The following is a 26,550-nucleotide window of genomic DNA, read 5'->3' on the forward strand; positions in this document are numbered from 1 at the left end:
CTACCGGAATTAATTCTTATCTGTATCTTGTGCTGCCTTTGCGTGCCATCAGACAACGGAAAACGAAATAACCTGCACCCCGCACTTTTCACTCTCGCGAATTATTGTTGTATACGTACGTATACCGTCTCCGACACGTCTTCGCTACAGTGTCTTCGACACTGACTGTGCGCATTTCACAGAAGAGAACTCGATTCCATCTTCGTCCCAGCACAGGCACGAAAAGTCTAACCCTCGTGTTCTTTCCATTCTAGGTACCGAGGTTGGCTCTCTCCTGACAACGTTGACCGCCAACGACGTCGACAACTCACCGGCCCTCGTTTATCAGTTTGATAACAACACTGGTCCTGGTCCATTCAGCATCGATCGATATAGCGGAAAAGTCATTCTCTCGAAGCAGCTGGACGCGGAAACGCAACCGGAGTACAATCTTCGTGTTTTGGCCAGTGACGGCATCCACGAAGCGTTCACCGAGCTCAACGTGAGAGTCGACGACCTCAATGACAATTCTCCAGAATTCGAACAGGCTGCATACTCGGCCTCGCTTCCAGGTTGGTTTCTTGTCTGAATGTCCTAAAAATGCCTCCCGATCTAGAAGAAACTATGTTTGGATACCAAGAATATCGTTTTATCATAGAAGAGTATGATAAGATGTCTCAGTGGCCTCACGACTCTACCGAAACTCATGAGCTGTCTCTTAAAATCCCGCGTCGATAATCTCGTCTATTAATTTCTACGAAAAGCTTGTCACTTTTTCAACTGTGCCGTGTTAGTTTTTTTATTACGAATAATTTGTTTCAGTGGTTTTTTGCAAAGTCTGACCAATCCGCACTTACATGTACGGACGGGATTACGTTATCGGCCGGGGTGGTCGCCGTTAGTGTCACGTATGTGACAACAACCTGTCGAGCGGTTTGATTTTTTGCCATTCAACACCGGGAGATGCAATTTCGCAATAATCGGCGCCACGCGCTATATGTCTCACCCGCTCACAGCCGGTTCTCATGCAGTCGTTCATTCCTCTCTTGAGATATCCCTCTTAATCCCGCGTCCTGACACATCCCACGTTCTGTAAGGCAATTTGTTCCTCGCTCACGCGACTCATCGATACCTCGAGCCGACACCAATTAAGAATTAAGCCTATTTACAATCCTTCACGGTATCTAAATATATTATGCTCTATCCATTGGACACTTATTATGACTCAAAGCACGCACTTATCGCTAGCTATCTCATAATGCCTAAACTATGCGGAATAACCTGTGTCCAATATTTCGCATCAATAACAGTTCTTACACACGCAGCAGTAGAATTAAGAAAAAAAATGTCGACAAAAAAACAGTCGTATATTACACATCTTCAGCTGTGATCTGCGATTTATTATACAACCAAGGAACCCTCTATTAAGTCGTCAATTAGTTTATCAGCGTGTTTGCTAAAACTTTTATAAAACGTAAACATTTTTAAAAGATACTTCGTTTTTTTTTCTTTTAAATGAATAAATTCCAATCTATTCAGTTGAAATTTTTGCAGTTTATGGCGTTTTAACTACGGCTAAGGGACTTGACTGATTAGGAAAAAAAAGAATTACAGAAATTAGTTGGAAAGTAATATGCGGTTAATCGCGTTAGACGAAACGAATATTTAATGAACTCGATTCAAAGTTCATTAGATCGAATTTATTTATCACAGATTAATCCTAAGATTTCACAAATTTTTTATACCACGTGTCAGCTGTTGCGCGAGATTGGCCATTGCCTGGCTCGTGAAATGTAATACATGGAGGAATTTTTATCAAAATAGTGAATCGTTTTGTATCCAAATACTAAAATACCGTTTTCGAATAATATTTCGTATTTCATTCCCGTTTTACGCTGAAACGTTAGATTTTATAGCAAAATAATTGCGAGGAAACTCAATCTGCATGATATATTCTCAATTATCTCAAAGTCAATTCGGATTCCGACTCTGAATTCTGGATTATTTTCGCCGTATGCCTCAACGGCAGTGTTGCGTAAGCATACGTTACAGACATCTGGCAATATCGCAAGCCCGTTATCTTGAAAATGACAACTAGCAGAGGACGTGGAGACGCGCGGGAGTTGAAAAGAAACGGCTTTTTTTTTATTATAGACAAGTTGTCCCGTTGCTCGTGTCCTAAACTCGAATTGACACCGGTCCAAGATAACATACTTGTGTAAAAGCTGAACGAGCAAACTAACGAACGTATAACGTACGGTAGGTGAGAAAGCGCGACACTGAGAGTGAGAGCAAGAGAGAGAGAGAGAGAGAGAGAGAGAGAGTAAGAGAGAAGGAGCGAAAGCCCGGACACGAGAAAGAGAGAAATGAGAAGTCGCTTGGCGCTCGCGATTTACAGGTATCGCGCTATGCGCTGTCGCTGTTTGAAGGGAGATGGAACGAGCCGGCAAAATACGAGACCAAGAGAGAACGTTGCACATAAATAAGTCCCCATGCGCGATACGTTGCACCGCTCGTGAAGCCGCATGCAGCCCGCGTTTCTTTGCAGTCCCGATTGTTTAATGCGGCTTAAGACTTATTAAAAATGCATATCGCCCGTATATACGACACCCCGACGGCATAACAGTAATTTAAGAAAGTGAACGCGGGGGGCGAGGAAATCATTTCCAAAAAAAAAAAAAAAAAAATGTGTAAAAGAAAAAAGAGAGAAGAAAAGAAAAAAAGTTGAAGTTGAAAAAGAAATTCCTAGCTCTCCGTCGTACTTGGGATGAGGGACGGCTTACATACGTGTACCGCGATTTGTGGTGACTTTAACTCAAATCACGACTCCACTGCCTGAACTATGTTGGTGTACGCCTACGTTTAGGTACATCACAATATATATGCATGCAGGTACGAACGTACGTACAGGTATATCGGATACGTTTAAGACGTATTAAAAGGCTGGCGGTGCACGATCGCACTGTCGGTGTATTATCATAATTCTTCCCTTTACGGGGAATTAAATGTTTATGCTCTAAGAAATTCACTTTAATGAACTGCACAAACGGAGGTGCACGTATAGCTGGACTCGAATGCAGGGTGCTAACCTCATGCGAAACTCCAACTCCGATCCCCATTGCGAGGCACAGCGCGGTGCCCAACACCGGGACCACAAATCGTTCGCCACCCGACAATGAATGGCGTTATGCGGTCGATAATTTATGGAAAATGTTCCGGGGTCACGGCTCCGCCAACACCGCACTAAACGGCCCCAAAACGGACCCTTTTCGAGATAATATCTCATTTTCGAGCGTCGTGCAATTTCAGCCTCGCAGTATCCTTTGTCGCAAAAATCAAGAGCGAATGACACGCTCATCATGAGAGGGTATTAATATGTATGATGAAACGACTTTGAACAAACTGAGGGGACAAATCGGGGAAGTCCCGAGATGAAGGAGTCTTGACGTTGCGAGGTGGGTGCAAATTGCCCGATTAGTCTGGGTAAATTCTTGCCGAGAGATGCGAGTATGGCTGAGACTCGTCTTAGTTCCGAGGATCGTATCCTTGCGGTGGGTTATTTCAGATCGTGGAGTCTGCTTGGCGCATTAATGCCGAGTTATCCAACGATTTGAAACGCATCGGAATGATTTTTTCGCACTGTACCCGCAGCACCGCGCCGCGTCCTGCCGCGATTTATACGACTGGTTATTATTTCATACTTCCGTTCAGTTGGTGTCAGGACAGCTTATCCTCTGGGGCTCGGTCCGGCGGTACTGACCTGGCCTTTCCTGCACGACCGTGTCCGTTCATCCTGGAGGCCATCTGCCAACGCGGCTGATACACCCGGATAAAAATCGAAATTAGCAAGTTTTTTTTTTTTTTTCAACGCGAAAAAAGGCTATTTAGCAAGTTCGTTTATCGACTTCGCTACATCCATGAAGGTAATGATAGCTTGTCTAAATAGTCGATTATCGATTTACAGCAGATGCCGCGGCAAAAAATATTCATCAGTCAGAAAAATGGTTTCGAGTTTGTTTTTATACACAATTCTTATGCACCCTTGTCCGTCAAGTTTTGTACCTGCGTCACCTCTCGACTATATGGTATATACTTAACGCGGCTTACGTATGGCATATTAATTCAACTCTACCGACATTGGCGTTAATTAGTAAAAGCGACCTCGCTCGGGACTCTCAGGCTTAACGTCGTCGTTGGTGCAGTTTCATTAGCCGTTTAAAGAGACCTTCGCCATTCTCGAGGACGTCTGCACAGACATATATACATGAGTAAAAAGCATAATATTGAACCCAACTCTCTCACTCTCTCTCTCTCTGTTTCTCTCCATCACGGTGATGAGATTAATTAACCTGAGCACCGCGACGCAACCTTGCTGATACTTTTCTCGAGTTCGTTTCAGTTGAGCCGTCTCTCTTATAACGGAAACTTAATACGGTGTAGATTCGATCTCCACGATAAATCCAGTAACAAATATCTATAACCTGGGAAAAAATAAATTGCAAACACTGTAGTAGCGAGGTGGTATGAAAAAAAGTTTCTAAAGCAGCCGCCTCAATTCTTGTAGTTAAATAAGTACAAGAATAACATAACTCGTTCGTTCGAACAGACGTTTCTACAACGTGCATGAATCGACGGATGTTCACCCGACCCTTTTTTTATTCCAGATGGTCAAGGCGAGATTCAAGAAGTCCTGGCGGTCAACGCAACGGACAAGGACCTCTCGGAAAAGAATTCGAGGATTCGGTACAACCTCGTGAGTCCAGTAAAGGGATTCAGCGTCCATCCGGAAACGGGGATGGTGCTGGTGAACCGAACGGCGCTTCCAAGGCCGCTGCCGAAGGACGTGGAGCTCGCGGTATCGGCCCAGGACGCAGGGCAGCCGTCGAGGTCATCGGTCTGCACGGTGGTAGTGAGGCTAAGCACGCTGAAGAGCACTCAACCGGGCAAAGAGTTCCGAATAAACGTTACGGAAAACGCGGAGCGGGGCACGACGTTGATGAGACTCTCTGACATAGACCTGATTGACGGAGACGCGATATTGTCCGGTGACGAGAACGGGCTCTTCGAGGTCTCCCGAGGCAAGCTGATCCTGGTTAAGAACCTGGACAGAGAAACGAAGGACCGCTTCGTCCTGCGGCTCGGATCGCGGGGCGAGAATTCCTCGGCCTCGGTGGTCGTCGTTAACGTCGAAGACGTGAACGACAACTATCCGGAGTTCGATCGAGCGCTCTACGAGGTATCGATAAAAGAGGACGCCGAAAAGGGCAGCACCGTCGTCGTAGTCAGAGCCAGGGACACCGACAAGCCTGACACACCGGCGGCGACCATCACCTACGACATAACTTCCGGTAACGATCTTGGCCTCTTCCGCGTCGAGAAGGCTTCCGGTATCGTTCTAGTCAACGCCAGCCTGGACTGCGACCTCGGTCCCGAGGTCCACGTGCTCGTCATCATGGCATGCGACCTCCACCCTTCGGCTCCGCTCTGCACACTGACCAGACTCCGCGTCCACCTCGAGGACGTGAACGACAACTCGCCGAGGTTCCCGGTCTCGGAGTACCTGGAGATCGTGGGTGAGAACGAGTCGATAGGGACGAGGATATTCACCGCGAGAGCTACAGATCTTGATCGAGGAATCTACGGAGCCTTGAACTACTCCATAGTCTCGGCGGCGGCGTCGGGCTTTTCGGAAATCGACGACTCGTGGAGACTCTTCGCCGTCGACTCGAAGTCGGGGCTCGTTTCAACCCGCGCCGTTTTCGACTACGAGCAGAGGAACCACTACGCTTTCACCCTTCGGGCGACCGACACCGGCGGAAGGACAGCCGCGATTAGGGTCCGCGTGGAAATCGACTCCAGGGACGAGTTTTACCCCCAGTTTACGGAGCGGATGTACAAGTTCGCGATACGGAACACCCTCATTACCCCCGGCACCGTAATCGGTCTTATCACCGCCACCGACAGGGACAAAGGACCCGACGGTCGGGTCGTGTACCAACTGACGTCCCAGCATCCGTCCTTCAAGCTTAACCGAACCACCGGCGCTCTGATAGTAAAACAAAAGTTGACAAATGTCGCGGAGGAATCGCGACTCGTGGTGTCCGCGAGCTCGGGACGACAGGGCTCCCTCTCGAACATGACCGTTGTCGAGATAACGATCGACGAATCGGCCGCTGACATCGGCTCCAACATGGCGGTCGCGGCCGCCGGGGGCCTCGCCGACTGGGCCCTGGGCCTGCTGATAGCGCTGCTGCTGGTGGTGGTCGCTTTCGGCGGGATATTCTTATTCCTGCACATGCGGAACCGGCGTCACAAGAAGGGAGCGAAGCCGAGGCTGAACGGCGAGAGCACGGTAACGACGTCGAACAGCTACGTCGATCCCAGCGCCTTCGACACGATACCGATACGCAGCGGGGGGGCGACGAGCCAATTCGCGCCACCAAAATACGACGAGATACCGCCCTACGGCACTTCCGGTCAGTCGGCGCCACAACAGGCCACATCCGAGATCTCGGGCAGCGATCAGTCCGGCTCCTCGGGGCGGGGATCGGCCGAGGACGACGGCGAGGACGAGGAGATAAGGATGATAAACGAGGGCCAACAGGGTGGCGACTCGGCGAGCGATCTCTCGGTTCACAACACTCAGGAGTACCTCGCTCGGCTGGGAATCGTCGATCCGCCAACCGGGACGCCGAGGCGACCACCGGAAGCGCTCCCGCTGGACAGCCTGCACCTTTTCGAGGACGAAACCTCTGCGGAGGCGGACATCGCGACGCTGATATACGGAAAGATCAGCGAGGCCGGGCGGCCAACTTCCGGTCTCGAGGCGCCCCAGCCCTCGATGAACGGCTCTCTGAGCTCCATCGTCCACTCGGAGGAGGAGCTCACAGGGTCCTACAACTGGGACTACCTCCTTGATTGGGGACCGCAGTACCAACCGCTCGCCCACGTCTTCGGCGAGATCGCGAGGCTCAAGGACGACGCGGCCAGCGTGCAGAGCGGGAACTCTGCGGGCAGCAAGAGCAAGCCTGTCCATAAGGCCCCCCCGCCCCCCCTCCTAACATCGGTCGCTCCCAGGTCGCTCGCGGCCCCCGCGCTAGCGAGGGGGATCGTTCCGAGGTCGCCGATCAGCCACGACGGATCGACCTTCCCGTCGGCCGCCCTAAGCCCCAGCTTTTCTCCCTCTCTCTCGCCCCTCGCGACCAGGAGTCCCAGCATAAGTCCCCTCGTCCCCCCCGGGGCCCAGCGGTCGAGCCAAGGGCCGCAGCGCGGCATGCCGGTTGCGGATTCGGAGCTGAGGATCTAGGCTGAAGGGGGGTGGGAGATAAATTAATAGGACAATGTTTCAAATTTTAACTGTAGTAGGTATCCGTGACTTTGGACTGCTGCTACGCGGCAGCTACGAAGCTGGTGAAGTGTGCGTGATTCGGATATTTATAAATCACTTTGTTGACCAGTGACCGATGCGGTGTGGATTTGTTTTAACGATGCGACGATATACATATTATTAACGGTGTAAATATGAGTATATATAATTGAGAATAAGAAACGACTGAACTCCTAGGACTTATCGATACGTTATGTAGGATCGGACTCGCGATTACTGAACTCACTGAGGAACCTCGCATAGCGCGGGTATGAGCGTTGAATACAAATATATACGTACGTTGTGATTTTGGTCGAGACGCGTAATATAATGTCGCGACCGACGCAAAAGTTCGAAATATACTCAGTATTTCATTGTAAAGCTTTTAGATAGATATGAAAAAGTGGCCATATACATATATAACGTTCCAAAAATTTCATTCGTCAGTGAAATGGAATTTAATATACCGATCAATATACATATAAATGAAACTACATCTTGCCTTACTGCATTGCCACTTTTGTACAGTATGATAAACGATTAGTTTTTAATAAATATATACGTATGCTGTAACTATGTTATACGGGACAAAACGAGTGTAAAGTAAAAGAAGATTTAGAATGTATCGTATACGACGAGGTGTTGAGCTGTATTATTGATGATTGAATACAGGTACATATAATATTTGGTGAAAAATAAATTTTTATTCAAGTAAGCACGAGGAAGCAGGAAATAAATCTGTACATAGATAATTTTGCCTGTGCCAGGATTTCCATCTAGCTTTATACGCACGTTGCTGAATTGTACAGAATAACAATAAAAGAAGACTAGAACGAAAAGAAATTAATCTGTGCTTGTGTAGCCTTGTACATACACATAGGTATATAATTTTAATGATAATAATATTAAGGATAACCATAATGATAACAATTTTTGTTATAATCAAAAAATAGACTGCCACAATTAAGTCGGTCTGGTTTCACTGTGTTTAGTGCATTGTTTTTGGAAATTGAAGCGAAAGAATTTTAGGAAAATAAAATAATGAGAAACAGTAACTCGCTAAATGAAACGAGTTGTTGTAAACTATATGTAATATTGTTGTCTAGCACTTAACGAAAGTATAAGTTAAATTATTATTGAACATAGGGAAACCGTCCCATTTATATTATTATTATTATTATTATTATTATTAAAAAACCACGAACGAACTGATTTGAATCGTGGTTTATGTTGAACTCATGTTGTTCTTGTATTATACATCGCACGCAGGCTATATAGTAGATTTCAATTTTCAAATTAAAAAACTGGAGAGCAAAGAACGTATTACGTATATGTAAAGTAAAAGAAATAGCGAAGCGCGTTGCCATGAATGTACTATCTTACATGGTACGTGAGAACTAAGATATTACCGTTTACATATTATATTTTGTATAAAAAAGAACCTTTCCCCCTCCTGTACAAACCTTTAAAAACGAAATCCACTATTGTGGGCCTTAATAAATGAATTTTGTAAAAAAAAAAAAAAAAGAAAATGGTGTACCAAATTCACAATCATAATTCTGTTATTCATTCCTACTACTGTTGTTACATAGTTTTTTCTACAATATTCATTTCACGGTTGGGTGAAAATTATTTAGATATATTTAAAACTGTACCATTAATCAAAAATGAAATATTGATGAAAATGTATCAAAATTCTGATCGGACAATGCGTAGCGTATTTAAAATACTGGTGCGTCAAACGTGGGAGGACTCATCTCCATTATCCGCTGCCATAGCTTCTCGATTTTCGTAAGCCCAGAACCCGTGGAATTCTATCAAAATACTGACCATAGTATCGCCTTGTCCACTGTAACGGAAACAGGAATGACAATTGTCAGATGAAAGGGCAATCCAATCGCCGATCCAACTGGAGTACGAGTATAATTTTTCTATCACGATTACAACAATTCGCAATTTACTCACCACGATAAAAGATCTTGTAGCGTGATTTTGCAGGGATCAGCTGGTTTTACCATGTCAAATATTTCATCCTTAACATCTTCAAAACTTACTGGCTCCTGACCATGCATCGTCATTTGCTCTTGGATCGCCTAGACCATGAATTGAAAGTATTAAATTATAAATTGTTATAATCGCCTACTAATCAAGTTAAAATCAGGTTTACAGAACGTTAATAATAATCATACATCAACATACCCGAAAGAAGTAATTGAGGCAGAAAGTATCGAGGTATCCACAGTTATTAATATCGAGAATACGGAATAAGTAGTGGAGACTTTGTGGTTCGTGACGGTTTTCCAGAGCCAGGACGAAGTCCAAATACGTTTTATAGTCCATCTCACCCTCGTAAGTCAAACACTCCTGGAAGACCCTCTCAAGAAAGACTCCGGTGAGCGTACCTGTACCATAGCTGCACAAAATGAAATTATATCACAAAATGAAAAGTAAGTAACACGAGAACAACGGCATTTTTTGTTTAGAAAAAGTCTTCAACGATTAAATCAAAATGTTACGTAATTATTTTTACCCAGAGAGTTCTTCTTTGTTGAGCATGCCATTATGATCTCGATCGAGATTTAAATATTGACCATAAACTTTCAGGGCGGACGGTGCAGAGAACCAGTTGGCTTCTTGAAGATCCTTGGGCAGATCCTCGTCACGCAACTCTAAAAGGTCATCAAGAAAACTACATGCTAAAATGTCTTGTATTCTCACTCTTCCTGTCCTCAGTGGGTCTAGGAAAAAGAGGAATTTTCTAACTGCGGTACAAACGTAGAACGAATGAAAAGATTTCTCAAGCCCTTCAAGCTGTGGTAGCGTGGGAATTAGTTCCAAAATATAATTCTCCAAGTCCTGAAAGGAAATCGTAATGTTATTAAAATGTTTAGTCTGCTTTAAGAATTCCCAGTAATTTTTCAAGTAACTGACAATAATATGGGGTCGATTCTTACAGACTCTCTGAGGTATCCCTGTCCAGTGACATCGTAAAGGGATAAACCAATACGAGTTTGGTGAAGCCAGACTTTCCTCATGACATAGTTGAACAATGCCATGATACTAATGCGCCCGTGAGGATCGCCTTGCTGCAGCTTGGCAAAAACAACCGCTGTAAAGTAAGGAGCACATTTCGAGCCTGCGAGAGCACCAACTTTTTTGAAATCCTCATAATTGATCAATTGCTCGTCCCCTAAGATTGGTTCACTGTGGTGTTTGTCCAAAAGTACCCACAGAGCCTTGAGCTCATTGTTATCGAGCAATTGGCGAGACCGTTTTTGAAGAAATAAGGCTCGCGTTTCTTCTCGTAATTTCTGTGGTAAGATTTCATCCTCTTTCGGTAACTAAAATTTTTACCGAATTAAAGACCGTAAGTAACGAAGTCGAATTCGAAGTGCAATTGTGGGCGTGTGGAAGATTTGAATCAAAGATTCGTATATTTCAATTTTTAAATACCTGTAGAATATTGACTGTAATATACCTTGAAATAAAACTTTGGTATGACTTTATAGGTTAGATCCTTGTCTTCAGCCTTGGTCCCTTTCCATTCTCTGTATATTTTTTGAAATAGCTCGTCCTCCTTCCTCTCGAGTTCATGGACGCTTTTTTCGTCGGCTATAAAGGTAAACAAGTGTCATGATGTCAACAATACGATCAACGATTCGTGTTAATATCGTCATCATATCATTCTTGCTAAGTATTTATTCGAAGATTGGCTGGTATACTTTACGTTTATTCGCCAATGCGCATTTATTCAACAATTCTGTCAAATCCATTAATTTTCACTCTCGTCAATACAAACGAAAAATATTTCGTTAAGTAATACAAACAATAATATTATTAAAAAGAACACTATTTACATCCGTACGACGGGACTCGCAGATTGGATCCACGGTGAATCCACAATTTTCAGACCTGCGCGACTAAGCGATAACCAACAGACTACAACCAATCATCGCACAGCCTGAGAACGTTGATCACCGAAACTAAACAGCATTGGTTATCGTCTGTTGTTCGTTTGTTGTCTCGCATTCACGGTGAACGCGCAATATCAGCAAACTATTCTACGAGCGTTGCCGGGGACGTTGACTGAAGAATATAAGGACGAATACCCCTGGGTAAATATTTGTGACCAGTTTTCGTCGGGCAAATGGGCCCAGGTGGGCCTGAGAGAGTAGGAGGGTTCTGCTCTATCGACTCTACCTAACGGGCTCGCACCGACATTCGTAGCAGCCAAAGTAGTGTCGGTATGGAAGCTTAAGATTGTGTCGGTACAAAATGAGTACGTGAGACTACTTAGCGACTGCTACTTAGAATTGTCGATCAGCTCGATCATCCCCGTGAGAAGACGCGCAACCGCGTCAACCGCCAGACGCCTCCGACGACCACCGCGTCGACCGCCAACGACCGCAACAACCTCCAAGCACCTCCAACCACCATCTACCATCTCCGACCACGTTCGTCCTCCTCGTCCACCTCGCCCCGTCCTCCGCCTGCTCCTCCTCCGCCCCCCCCCCCCCGCATCGTCCACGTTATCGTCGTGCTCCTCAACCACCGCCGATCACTTCCGACCACCGCCAAACACTTCCTACCCCCTTCAATCACCTCCACGCACCTCCTGTCACCTCCTTCCACCTCCAAATGCCGCCGACCACTTGCTACCACCCCCTGTCACCTCCAACCTCCACCTACCAGCTTCTACCATTTCCGAACGTCTCCAACCACCTTCGTCCTCTTAGTCCCCCTGATCCACCATGTATTTTACAACATTAATATTCGTAATTATTCCAACAACCTTTCACTTGCTCTCTCGATATTGAATTTTCGTAGGCATAGAATCGAAATGCTGATTTTTGCAACTGAAGAATATATCTTTAGTGAACGGCTGACCATCAAAGGGCCTAGCTGATTGAGTCTGGAATCGGCAGGAAAGATAAAGTGCGTGTTTCTTGTCTGAAATGTAGAAACTGAAATCATTATACATCATATCATATCATCATACATCATCATACATCATACATCATACTTAGTAGTTCGAAACCAAAGTTCCGATGCACAATATTTTTGATGTGTTGTAATACTTAAAATGATTATTACTATTCCAGGTATAACCCGAGGTGGTTATCGATGGTTACTGGAGGTGGTTGGCGGTGGGTGGAGGTGTTCGGAGGTGGACGAGGAGCAAGGCGAGGAGAACAAGGTGGACGAGGATGACGAGGATTTGTGCACTGTGAGTATGAAGGCTGACGCCGACTAGACCGCGGCGGACGGCGGCGGACGGCGGCGAAATTTTCGCTCATACAGTTATCCATATAGGTGTTCACACTAGACGGCGGCGGACCGCGGCGGACCGCGGCGGACCGCGGCAATTTTTCGCGAGTTCCAGGTTGGGAATATTTCGGCGGTGCGCCGCGCATCGCCGCGCATCGCCGTCGTCTAGTCTGAACACCCGACCGATGCCGAAATTCATCCCAAGTATAAAAATAGGGAAACCTGCGTTACTTTGATGTAAATGGTTATGGTTTACAAGGATTCTTTTCATTCTCTCCGCTGTTCTTGCGAAAAATAAATGTATTCATTTTTACATCTTAAATAAATCCTACGGATATTAAATAAATGTTACGCAAGTAATTACTTCATTTTTAAAGAAATTTAAGTAAATGTGAGTTTTAGAACAACAAGTTATGATCAACGGATTATTTTATGTAAAAAATTTATTTTTTTCTCATTGTTCGGGTATGATGCTGATTTCATGAAGACTGTTTTTTATTTTGCGTATTAATTTTTATGCATAAGAAATGAGAGAGTATATTTTGAGCTAAAATTTATTTCATTTTTACTATACATATATTATATGTATAATAGGGTGTTTCAAAATAAAAAAATGTACGATTTTCCAACGAGCCACACCCGAAATAGTTTAGGTAGAAACAAAAATTCTGGCGAAAGATGAGCATTGTCGGTTGATTTTTAATCCTTTTTTCCTTTTTATCGAATTTATGATGGACAATTGTTAGTAATTTTATTTCGTGTTAAACACTTCTTCATCCATAATGAGTAATCAAGAAATAGTGGCAAATATGCATGATTATTTATTGTGTGCCCATGACGACTGAGACAAATCGTGGTCATCAGATAATTGATAAATATCTCTTTTTCGTAGAAACAGTATCGGCGGGTGGTCACGCGACTATAGTGGGCGCATCTCACGGTAACTGCGCCGCGGTCCGCCGCGGTCCGCCGCGGTGCAGTGGGTGTCAGCCTTAACTTTTGAAATATCCTACCATTTCCGAACACCTCCAACCATCCTATTTACCTATATTACTAGATTAGCTATTATATGAAAAGAGAAGAATTATTCACTTCCAAATGGGATTCTATTCGACGCGCGCTCGATGTATTCCATAACATTAGTATTCATAATTATTTCAACAACTTTTCATTTGCTCTCTCGATCTTGAATTTTCGTAGGCATATAACCAAAACGCTGTTCTAGCTAGTCGAGAGTGAAGTATCTACGTTGGGTAGAGAAGCAAAATTGTTTTTCGAAAAGTATTCGGATGGAAAAAAATTCAGAGTAACTGTAATACATCACGGATGCGCTAATTTTGAACGAGATGAAATGGATGCTTCGTATATGAGATAGTATTTAACGCTGCGTAGTGATTTAAAGACCTGAAAAGGTGATAGGAAGAGAAAGAACGAAGCTTCTTAACACTTCGAGTGTATTTTAACACACATTTGAAAGATACGAGCAAAATTTTTCATCATCCAACTGTCGCAGAACGGCAGCGTTATCGGCTGACCCGTTAAGTAAAGGATATATCTTCAGTCAACGGCTGACCATCGAAGGGCCTGGCCGCTTGAGTCTGGAATCGGCAGGACAGATAAGGTGTGTATTTCTTGTATGAAATGTGAACACTAGAATCATTATACATCATATCATATCATCATATATCATACATCATACATCGTACATCATACATCATACATCATACATCATACATCATCATACCTAGTATTACAGTTCGAAACCAAAGTTTAAATTTTCGAATGTTCGGAAAGTGACGTCACCAATCTAAAATCGGCTAGCCGAGTTCCTCAGTCTGGTAACAACCGCGCAGTAGAGCGGACGGTTGAGAGTCGCGCTCCGCAAACTTCGAGTACCGGGTTCTCAACCTCCCGGATCCCGCGCTTCGGGTCCGCTACGTATTTCGAGTACCGGGTTCTCAACCTCCCGGATCCCGCGCTTCGGGTCCGCTACGCGGTGAAACTCGACTTCCAGGATAAGCGCTCCGTGGTTCATGGTTCATGTTTACAATAAATTATTTCAATTCGTTTTTCGCGCAAGCTGAAATTCAGTAGCTGTCAGTCCGCTAATAAAATTTCTCGACTTCCAGGGTGAGCGCTCCGTGGTTCCTGGTTCATGTTTACAATAAAATATTTCAATTCGTTTTTCGCGCAAGCTGAAATTCATTAGCTGTCAGTCCGCTAATAAAATTTCTCGACTTCCAGGATAAGCGCTCCGTGGTTCCTGGTTCATGTTTACAATAAATTATTTCAATTCGTTTTTCGCGCAAGCTGAAATTCAGTAGCTGTCAGTCCGCTAATAAAATTTCTCGACTTCCAGGATAAGCGCTCCGTGGTTCCTGGTTCATGTTTACAATAAATTATTTCAATTCGTTTTTCGCGCAAGCCCATATTCAGTAGCTGTCAGTCCGCTAATAAAATTTCTCGACTTCCAGGATAAGCGCTCCGTGGTTCCTGGTTCATGTTTACAATAAATTATTTCAATTCGTTTTTCGCGCAAACTGAAATTCAGTAGCTGTCAGTCCGCTAATAAAATTTCTCGACTTCCAGGATAAGCGCTCCGTGGTTCCTGGTTCATGTTTACAATAAATTATTTCAATTCGTTTTTCGCGCACGCCCAAATTCAGTAGCTGTCGGTGCGCTAATAAAATTTCTCGACTTCCAGGATAACTGCTCCGTGGTTCCTGGTTCATGTTTACAATAAATTATTTCAATTCGTTTTTCGCGCAAGCTGAAATTCAGTAGCTGTCAGTCCGCTAATAAAATTTCTCGACTTCCAGGATAAGCGCTCCGTGGTTCCTGGTTCATGTTTACAATAAATTATTTCAATTCGTTTTTCGCGCAAGCCCATATTCAGTAGCTGTCAGTCCGCTAATAAAATTTCTCGACTTCCAGGATAAGCGCTCCGTGGTTCCTGGTTCATGTTTACAATAAATTATTTCAATTCGTTTTTCGCGCAAACTGAAATTCAGTAGCTGTCAGTCCGCTAATAAAATTTCTCGACTTCCAGGATAAGCGCTCCGTGGTTCCTGGTTCATGTTTACAATAAATTATTTCAATTCGTTTTTCGCGCAAGCCCATATTCAGTAGCTGTCAGTCCGCTAATAAAATTTCTCGACTTCCAGGATAAGCGCTCCGTGGTTCCTGGTTCATGTTTACAATAAATTATTTCAATTCGTTTTTCGCGCAAACTGAAATTCAGTAGCTGTCAGTCCGCTAATAAAATTTCTCGACTTCCAGGATAAGCGCTCCGTGGTTCCTGGTTCATGTTTACAATAAATTATTTCAATTCGTTTTTCGCGCACGCCCAAATTCAGTAGCTGTCGGTGCGCTAATAAAATTTCTCGACTTCCAGGATAACTGCTCCGTGGTTCCTGGTTCATGTTTACAATAAATTATTTCAATTCGTTTTTCGCGCAAGCTGAAATTCAGTAGCTGTCAGTCCGCTAATAAAATTTCTCGACTTCCAGGATAAGCGCTCCGTGGTTCCTGGTTCATGTTTACAATAAATTATTTCAATTCGTTTTTCGCGCAAGCCCATATTCAGTAGCTGTCAGTCCGCTAATAAAATTTCTCGACTTCCAGGATAAGCGCTCCGTGGTTCCTGGTTCATGTTTACAATAAATTATTTCAATTCGTTTTTCGCGCAAACTGAAATTCAGTAGCTGTCAGTCCGCTAATAAAATTTCTCGACTTCCAGGATAAGCGCTCCGTGGTTCCTGGTTCATGTTTACAATAAATTATTTCAATTCGTTTTTCGCGCACGCCCAAATTCAGTAGCTGTCGGTGCGCTAATAAAATTTCTCGACTTCCAGGATAACTGCTCCGTGGTTCCTGGTTCATGTTTACAATAAATTATTTCAATTCGTTTTTCGCGCAAGCCCATATTCAGTAGCTGTCAGTCCGCTAATAAAATTTCTCGACTTCCAGGATAAGCGCTCCGTGGTTCCTGGTTCATGTTTACAATAAATTATTTCAATTCGTTTTTCGCGCACGCCCAAATTCAGTAGCTGTCGGTGCGCTAATAAAATTTCTATAACTTTACAATCTTTTCATAATCTTTCTGGTAAAATATGTCGTTAAAAAAATTATATCAAACCTTACACATTATTTTTGATTTGTTCTCATGCTGAAAATATTTATTAGTATTCGAGGTATAACTCGAGGTGGTTGGCGGTTTTCGTTGGAGGTAGTTAGGTGTGGTTGCGGGTATTATAATCTCGGTGATTTAGGAGGAGGGGGACGAGGATTTGTGCTCGGTGAGTAAAACACTTTTATAATATTTCATGGCAATTGTAATTATATTTTATCTGAAATTTTTCAAACTTCTCATGTTTACATTGAATTATTTCAATTCATTTTTTGCGCAAGCACAAATTCAGTAGCTATGAATAAGCTTATACAATTTATCATATTAATAATTAATTGATTAATATTCCTATAATATTTAATGGCAATTGTAATTATATTTCATCTGGAATATTACAAACTTGTCACGTTCACAATAAATTATTTCAATTCATTTTTCGTGCAAGTACATATTTAGTAGCTATGAATAATCTTATACAATTTATTATATTATTAATTAATTATTTAATCAATAACTCAATTATATTAATCCTTACACAAAATTTTCGATGTGTTCTTATACTGAAAATATTTATTACTATTCAAGGTATAACCTGAGGTGGTTGACGGTGGTCGGAGGTGGACGAGGAGGAGGACGAGGAGGGCGAGGATTTGTGCTGGGTGAGTAAAACACTTTTATAATATTTGATGGCAATTGTAATTCTATTTCATCTGAAATATTACAAACTTGTCACGTTTACAATAAATTATTTCAATTCACATTTTCGTGCAAGCACATATTCAGTAGCTATGAATAATCTTGTACAATTTATTGTATTATCAATTAATTGATTAATTACATTAATCCTTACACAATATTTTTGATGTGTTCCTATACTAAAAATATTCATTACTATTCCAGGTATCACCCGAGGTGGTGGGAGGTGGACGAGGAGGAGGACGAGGTGGACGAGGAGGAGGCGGGGTGGGTCGTGGGAGAGGACCTCTCCTCTCCTCAGAGGAGGGGAGGGGGAGGGGCAGGGAAGTGGGAGAGGTGGGCGGGGAGGGGGAAGGGACGGGAAGGGAAGGGAAGGGGTGGGGCGGTGAGGGTGGCGGGGCGGGGGGCGGGATGGAGGGAGGGAGGGAGGGAGGGAGGGCAGGTGGGAGGGACAGAGTGGAGAACGGATGTCGATGCGAGCCCGTTAGAGTCAATGGAGCAGTACACCCCCCCCCCCCCCTGCTGCGCCCTCCCTCCCTCCCTCCCACCCACCCGCCGTCCCTCCCTCCCTCCCTCCCTCCCTCCCCCCGCACCGCCGCCCTCCCGACCCCGCCCCTTCCCTTCCCTTCCCGTCCCTTCCCCCTCCCCGCACACCTCTCCCACTTCCCTGCCCCTCCCCCTCCCCTCCTCTGAGGAGAGGAGAGGTCCTCTCCCACGACCCACCCCGCCTCCTCCTCGTCCTCCTCCTGGTCCACCTCGTCCTCCTCCTCGTCCACCTCCGACCACCTCCAACCACCGCCAACCACCTCGGGTTATACCTGGAATAGTAATGAATATTTTCAGTATGAGAACACATCAAATATATTGTATAAGGATTAATATAATTAATTAATTAATTAATAATACAATAAATTGTATAAGATTAATCATAGCTACTGAATATGTGCTTGCACGAGAAATGTATTGGAATAATTTATTGTAAACGTGACAAGTTTTGTCATATTTCAGATGAAATATGATTACAATTGCCGTTAAATATTATAAGAATATTAATTAATTAATTAATAATATAATAAATTGCATAAGCTTATTCATAGCTACTGAATATGTGCTTGCGCGAAAAATGAATTGAAATAATTTTATGTAACCATGACTAGTTTGAAATATTTCAGATAAAATATAATTACAATTGCCATCAAATATTATAAAAGTGTTTTACTCACCGAGCACAAATCCTCGTCCTCCCCGTCCTCCTCCTCGTCCAACTCCGAACATCTTCAACCACCGCCAACCACCTCGGGTTATACCTGGAATAGTAATGAATATTTTCAGTATGAGAACACATCAAAAATATTGTATAAGGATTAACATAATTAATTAATTAATTAATAATATAATAAATTGTATAAGATTAATCATAGCTACTGAATATGTGCTTGCACGAGAAATGTATTGAAATAATTTATTGTAAACGTGACAAGTTTGTAATATTTCACATGAAATATGATTACAATTGCCGTTGAATATTATAAGAATATTAATTAATTAATTAATAATATAATAAATTGTATAAGCTTATTCATAGCTACTGAATATGTGCTTGCGCGAACAATGAATTGAAATAATTTTATGTAACCATGACTAGTTTGAAATATTTTAGATAAAATATAATTACAATTGCCATCAATATTATAAAAGTGTTTTACTCACCGAGCACAAATCCTCGTCCTCCCCGTCCTCCTCCTCGTCCAACTCCGAACACCTTCAACCACCGCCAATCACCTACAACAACCACCGATATCCACCACAGGTATATCTGCCATAATAATAAAGATTTTCAGTATAAGAACACATCAAAAATATTGTGTAAGAATTAATATAATTAATTAATTAATTGATAGTAGAATAAATTTAACTACCGCATTTGTAGCTACTAAATTTGTGCTTGCGCGAAGAATGAATTGAAATAATTTATTGTAAAGATGATAAGTTTGAAAAAGATTAGATGAAATGTAATTACAATTGCCATCGAATATTATAAAAACGTTAAACTCACCGAGCACAAATCCTCGTCCCCCTCCTCCGGAATCACCTTGATTACCCGCAACCACCCCTAACCTCCCCCAACGACCACCGCCAACCACCTCGAGTTATACCTCGAATACTAATAAACATTTTCAGCATGAGAACAAATCAAAGATAATGTGTAAGGTTCGATATAATTTTTTTAACGACACATTTAAACAAAAAGATTATGAGAAGATTGTAAAGTTATAGAAATTTTATTAGCGCACCGACAGCTACTGAATTTCAGTTTGCGCGAAAAACGAATTGAAATAATTTATTGTAAACATGAACCAGGAACCACGGAGCGCTTATCCTGGAAGTCGAGAAATTTTATTAGCGGACTGACAGCTACTGAATTTCAGCTTGCGCGAAAAACGAATTGAAATAATTTATTGTAAACATGAACCAGGAACCACGGAGCAGTTATCCTGGAAGTCGAGAAATTTTATTAGCGCACCGACAGCTACTGAATTTGGGCGTGCGCGAAAAACGAATCGAAATAATTTATTGTAAACATGAACCAGGAACCACGGAGCGCTTATCCTGGAAGTCGAGAAATTTTATTAGCGGACTGACAGCTACTGAATTTCAGCTTGCGCGAAAAACGAATCGAAATAATTTATTGTAAACATGAACCAGGAACCACGGAGCGCTTATCCTGGAAGTCGAGAAATTTTATTAGCGGACTGACAGCTACTGAATTTCAGCTTGCGCGAAAAACGAATTGAAATAATTTATTGTAAACATGAACCAGGAACCACGGAGCAGTTATCCTGGAAGTCGAGAAATTTTATTAGCGCACCGACAGCTACTGAATTTGGGCGTGCGCGAAAAACGAATTGAAATAATTTATTGTAAACATGAATCAGGAACCACGGAGCGCTTATCCTGGAAGTCGAGAAATTTTATTAGCGGACTGACAGCTACTGAATTTCAGTTTGCGCGAAAAACGAATTGAAATAATTTATTGTAAACATGAACCAGGAACCACGGAGCGCTTATCCTGGAAGTCGAGAAATTTTATTAGCGGACTGACAGCTACTGAATATGGGCTTGCGCGAAAAACGAATTGAAATAATTTATTGTAAACATGAACCAGGAACCACGGAGCGCTTATCCTGGAAGTCGAGAAATTTTATTAGCGGACTGACAGCTACTGAATTTCAGCTTGCGCGAAAAACGAATTGAAATAATTTATTGTAAACATGAACCAGGAACCACGGAGCGCTTATCCTGGAAGTCGAGAAATTTTATTAGCGGACTGACAGCTAATGAATTTCAGCTTGCGCGAAAAACGAATTGAAATATTTTATTGTAAACATGAACCAGGAACCACGGAGCGCTCACCCTGGAAGTCGAGAAATTTTATTAGCGGACTGACAGCTACTGAATTTCAGCTTGCGCGAAAAACGAATTGAAATAATTTATTGTAAACATGAACCATGAACCACGGAGCGCTTATCCTGGAAGTCGAGTTTCACCGCGTAGCGGACCCGAAGCGCGGGATCCGGGAGGTTGAGAACCCGGTACTCGAAATACGTAGCGGACCCGAAGCGCGGGATCCGGGAGGTTGAGAACCCGGTACTCGAAATACGTAGCGGACCCGAAGCGCGGGATCCGGGAGGTTGAGAACCCGGTACTCGAAGTTTGCGGAGCGCGACTCTCAACCGTCCGCTCTACTGCGCGGTTGTTACCAGACTGAGGAACTCGGCTAGCCGATTTTAGATTGGTGACGTCACTTTCCGAACATCCGAAAATTTAAACTTTGGTTTCGAACTGTAATACTAGGTATGATGATGTATGATGTATGATGTATGATGTATGATGTACGATGTATGATGTATGATATATGATGATATGATATGATGTATAATGATTCTAGTGTTCACATTTCATACAAGAAATACACACCAGTTGTTCAAATTTACATTTTCTCAACAAATATTCTCTCGTAGATTAATGATTTGCACACCCGCATCTCATTTATTAGACAGCATTCTGTCTTACGGGCTTCTCATCGGAAGCGAAGGATTGAAAGGGGTAAACATAAACATCTACACACTACAGTCTCCTTACATCGTGCATGCAGAGAAGAAATTCTTACTCATACAAATCGGGCACATGAAAACAAATTTGAACTCGCTGGTTATGAGAGAAATTAAAGACAACAGAGTCAGGGCGGCTAGGTGGTCTAGTGGAGTAAGTCTCCGGTAAAGCATCGCTAGATTCCAGGTTCGATTCCTGGCTCCGTCGTTAATTTTTCAAATTCACCAGTTGTTCAAATTTACATTTTCTCAACAAATATTCTCTCGTAGATTAATGATTTGCACACCCGCATCTCATTTATTAGACAGCATTCTGTCTTACGGGCTTCTCATCGGAAGCGAAGGATTGAAAGGGGTAAACATAAACATCTACACACTACAGTCTCCTTACATCGTGCATGCAGAGAAGAAATTCTTACTCATACAAATCGGGCACATGAAAACAAATTTGAACTCGCTGGTTATGAGAGAAATTAAAGACAACAGAGTCAGGGCGGCTAGGTGGTCTAGTGGAGTAAGTCTCCGGTAAAGCATCGCTAGATTCCAGGTTCGATTCCTGGCTCCGTCGTTAATTTTTCAAATTCACCAGTTGTTCAAATTTACATTTTCTCAAGAAATACACACCTTATCTGTCCTGCCGATTCCAGACTCAAGCGGCCAGGCCCTTCGATGGTCAGCCGTTGACTGAAGATATATCCTTTACTTAACGGGTCAGCCGATAACGCTGCCGTTCTGCGACAGTTGGATGATGAAAAATTTTGCTCGTATCTTTCAAATGTGTGTTAAAATACACTCGAAGTGTTAAGAAGCTTCGTTCTTTCTCTTCCTATCACCTTTTCAGGTCTTTAAATCACTACGCAGCGTTAAATACTATCTCATATACGAAGCATCCATTTCATCTCGTTCAAAATTAGCGCATCCGTGATGTATTACAGTTACTCTGAATTTTTTTCCATCCGAATACTTTTCGAAAAACAATTTTGCTTCTCTACCCAACGTAGATACTTCACTCTCGACTAGCTAGAACAGCGTTTTGGTTATATGCCTACGAAAATTCAAGATCGAGAGAGCAAATGAAAAGTTGTTGAAATAATTATGAATACTAATGTTATGGAATACATCGAGCGCGCGTCGAATAGAATCCCATTTGGAAGTGAATAATTCTTCTCTTTTCATATAATAGCTAATCTAGTAATATAGGTAAATAGGATGGTTGGAGGTGTTCGGAAATGGTAGGATATTTCAAAAGTTAAGGCTGACACCCACTGCACCGCGGCGGACCGCGGCGGACCGCGGCGCAGTTACCGTGAGATGCGCCCACTATAGTCGCGTGACCACCCGCCGATACTGTTTCTACGAAAAAGAGATATTTATCAATTATCTGATGACCACGATTTGTCTCAGTCGTCATGGGCACACAATAAATAATCATGCATATTTGCCACTATTTCTTGATTACTCATTATGGATGAAGAAGTGTTTAACACGAAATAAAATTACTAACAATTGTCCATCATAAATTCGATAAAAAGGAAAAAAGGATTAAAAATCAACCGACAATGCTCATCTTTCGCCAGAATTTTTGTTTCTACCTAAACTATTTCGGGTGTGGCTCGTTGGAAAATCGTACATTTTTTTATTTTGAAACACCCTATTATACATATAATATATGTATAGTAAAAATGAAATAAATTTTAGCTCAAAATATACTCTCTCATTTCTTATGCATAAAAATTAATACGCAAAATAAAAAACAGTCTTCATGAAATCAGCATCATACCCGAACAATGAGAAAAAAATAAATTTTTTACATAAAATAATCCGTTGATCATAACTTGTTGTTCTAAAACTCACATTTACTTAAATTTCTTTAAAAATGAAGTAATTACTTGCGTAACATTTATTTAATATCCGTAGGATTTATTTAAGATGTAAAAATGAATACATTTATTTTTCGCAAGAACAGCGGAGAGAATGAAAAGAATCCTTGTAAACCATAACCATTTACATCAAAGTAACGCAGGTTTCCCTATTTTTATACTTGGGATGAATTTCGGCATCGGTTGGGTGTTCAGACTAGACGACGGCGATGCGCGGCGATGCGCGGCGCACCGCCGAAATATTCCCAACCTGGAACTCGCGAAAAATTGCCGCGGTCCGCCGCGGTCCGCCGCGGTCCGCCGCCGTCTAGTGTGAACACCTATATGGATAACTGTATGAGCGAAAATTTCGCCGCCATCCGCCGCCGTCCGCCGCGGTCTAGTCGGCGTCAGCCTTAACATTCTGAAGTAACGAATAGAGTAGGAGTAGGAGTAGGAGTAGAAGTGAGAATAGGAGTAGGATCAGGAGTAGGTTCACGAGTAGGAGTAGGAATAGGAGTAGAATGAGGAGTAGGAGTAGGAGTAGGATCAGGAGTAGGAGTAAAAGTAGAAATTGGATTAGGAAGTGGTGGGAAGGGAAGAGTAGGGTAGGGTAGGGTAGAGTAGGGTAATTACAAGCCACATCTGAGTTTCGAGAAAAAAACGCGGAATGCTTAAAACGAAATCTTACTTCGGAAAAATCAGTGATTGATTTCTATGCTGTCACAATTTTTTTTTTGGGGGGGAAATCATGGACCATTCGTTGCTAAGCCTTGTGAACCTGATGAATTATATATACAAATTCGTTTGATTTTATTAATTACATTAATCGAAGAAACTGATCATGGGAGAAAAAAGCACTTTTTGAGAAGTTTGTTCGTTTTAAAACAATTTTAAGATTACGGTAAAATTAATCTAACAATCGGCCGTTTTCAGTGCTCATGATTTATAACTTTTCACTGTAGACCTCAGTATCTGAGTTACTTGATTTGAATGTATTGTATCGAGTCACGTTGATTTGACAACTATTAAAGTCAAGAAGTATTGGAATTTTTAGAAAAAATTCAGCGAGCTGCAATTGACGATCAAGACCTATAATTCTGGAACCATTCAAGCAGCTCCAATTTCTTTGCCCAATAAGATATTTTTCGTGGTAAAAATTTTATATGATAGTTCGAAATCCCAGCTCCGATTGGGATCACTGTTGTGACGACTATAACAAAATAATCCGTAAACATTGTCATCCAGATAATCAGTGTAACCAACTTTTTCCCTAGAGCAATGTACGAAACGATATTTTTCACGCTGAGCTATCCTTTCTCTTAACTATAAATCACTTCCTGTTTCATTGAATACAATTGCCATTTACATTCTTCGAAGTACTTTATTCAAGCCCACGCAAATATAAATGCGTCACGAAATAAATCGTCATACTGGCTGTATCATCAGTGTTAATAATATTCACGAGACCTTTGACGTCATTGCGCAAATATATACTTATACTCCATTATTGTATAAGGCGTCCAGGTTTCTAACACTTTGTACGAAATGAAGTTAAAGTATACGGTGATTCACTGAAATCAGACCATTCTGAATATTATTGTAAATTACATCCCATGGTGAGTAAGGGGTTGATAAGGATGGCAGAAAGAGATGAAAATAACCAAAATTCATTGCAACGTTACTGATCCATCGTCAACAGCTAACATTCACCCAAGTTTCGTTCTAGGTATCCGATGTATTACTTTCGATAAGAGACCATGCTTTGTCGACGAGGTATAATAAGTGCGTATTGATCGTGCGTCTTTGCTTTACATCAGCCGTTGAAATCAAGACCGAATTCCTCCAGGTTTCAGTTATTTTTCAATTAGCTACCACCTTCTTCTTCGGGCATCTTCGTTGTTTATTTATCACTCAACGAAATTAATATTATCACATTTTAGTCTGGAATTCACGTGTCTAGTGCGCTTAGCCATTACATCCGAAAGTCCATCAACAAAGGCCGCAGCTTCCACTGATGGGGTCGAAGGACGTAATGCTGTTCGCTTCCAAATTGTAGGCTCCTTATGCCTAACGGCACATTAATATTTATAACCACTTATTAACTTAAAATGTTATATCAACTATCTTCAATGTCGATGAATCTGACAGAGCGCAATAGAGCAATGGCTGTGTAATTGGCGACTTTCTATGTCGTTTATACTCACAGCATTGGTTTACACCACGGGTCCAGGATGGAAGAAACAAAAAGACATATCTCCGCGTTACAAAACTTGGCTGCATTCTGGTCGGGAGTTTTTCGTTCCAATAGCACGTCTCGCAGCGCCGATTTCGTCTCTTGCACTGCACTTGATGGCTGGCAAAACAAAATGTTGACTAAAAATTGTGCGTTTATAGCGAGTTCAAATTTCCGATGGAATCCAACAGACGAAACCAGCGCTGCGAGTGCGATATCGGAACTATAAACTTCCGATCAGAATGAGTCCCACCTCAATCCCACCCTTACCATCGGAAAGAGTACGGAGTTATGTCTCCTCCCTTCTTCCCTCCTGCACGGATCAATTATAAAAAATGGACAACTGCATTTATCGCTGATTCTATATCGATATACACTAGAAAGCGTATAGCCTGGAGACGACGAAAATTCTTAATAGAACTGACCGTTTCGACTATGTTGAGAATCTTACGACTGGTGTCTTTCAGCTCTCCGTGTATCGATCGTACTGATATAGGGCTGAAATGAAAGCTCTTGAAATCTATAAACTTGTCGGCTATAGAATTTCATAGTGAGAGGAGGGAAGTGTGTGATTATATTTGCGTCGGCTACCGCCGATCTTCATAATTTTGACTCGAACAAAGTTTCCTAGGTTTTGCACCGTGGTTACCTGAGTGACCCACCCGGGTCACTTCGTATATCGTAATCAAATTCAATATAAATCATCCTATTTCTTGAGTATTGCGATTAAATCCAGTTCGGAGACCATATACAAAGTAACAAATTAACATAACGGTTGTCTCGTCGTTCGCTTAAATAGTCAGCGATTGCAAAATTACCGGAAACATTTTCTATTCAATATATTTAAGTGGGGTTAGTATGCGAGAGCTGGTAGAATTTCGATACTCGGTAGTTGTTACTTGTAT

The 26,550-nt window shown here is 42.4% G+C and overlaps 2 protein-coding genes across 2 annotated transcripts in view; one reads left to right on the plus strand and one right to left on the minus strand.

Annotated features, from left to right (window-relative positions):
- LOC124301651 (protein dachsous) overlaps positions 1 to 8,534 on the plus strand; it is a 236,128-nt gene extending 227,594 nt beyond the window's left edge. The window contains exons 15-16 of the mRNA XM_046756993.1: positions 255 to 551; positions 4,644 to 8,534. Of these exons, the coding sequence (XP_046612949.1) occupies positions 255 to 551; positions 4,644 to 7,285 (2,939 nt within the window). The 3' untranslated portion in view covers positions 7,286 to 8,534. The remainder of the gene's footprint in view (positions 1 to 254; positions 552 to 4,643) is intronic.
- LOC124301656 (serine/threonine-protein phosphatase 2A regulatory subunit B'' subunit gamma-like) lies at positions 8,030 to 11,326 on the minus strand. The gene is made up of 7 exons (XM_046757005.1): positions 11,073 to 11,326; positions 10,824 to 10,957; positions 10,300 to 10,686; positions 9,876 to 10,201; positions 9,545 to 9,758; positions 9,311 to 9,438; positions 8,030 to 9,194 (listed from the first exon to the last, which is right to left on the minus strand). The coding sequence occupies exons 1-7, from the start codon at positions 11,116 to 11,118 to the stop codon at positions 9,083 to 9,085; spliced, it is 1,347 nt and encodes a 448-aa protein (XP_046612961.1). The 5' UTR covers positions 11,119 to 11,326; the 3' UTR covers positions 8,030 to 9,082.
- Between the last annotated feature and the right edge of the window lie 15,224 nt (positions 11,327 to 26,550).

This window comes from Neodiprion virginianus, chromosome 3 (assembly GCF_021901495.1).
Source record: "Neodiprion virginianus isolate iyNeoVirg1 chromosome 3, iyNeoVirg1.1, whole genome shotgun sequence".
Lineage (NCBI taxonomy): Eukaryota > Metazoa > Arthropoda > Insecta > Hymenoptera > Diprionidae > Neodiprion > Neodiprion virginianus.

Excerpts from the sequence above, each read along its gene's own strand:
- LOC124301656 (XM_046757005.1), bottom strand. The coding sequence starts at position 11,118 with ATGGATTTGACAGAATTGTTGAATAAATGCGCATTGGCGAATAAAC. Across the intron at positions 10,958-11,072 it reads ATGCGCATTGGCGAATAAAC|CCGACGAAAAAAGCGTCCAT; the intron begins GTAAAGTATACC and ends TTACCTTTATAG. Across the intron at positions 10,202-10,299 it reads AGGGATACCTCAGAGAGTCT|GACTTGGAGAATTATATTTT; the intron begins GTAAGAATCGAC and ends ATTTCCTTTCAG.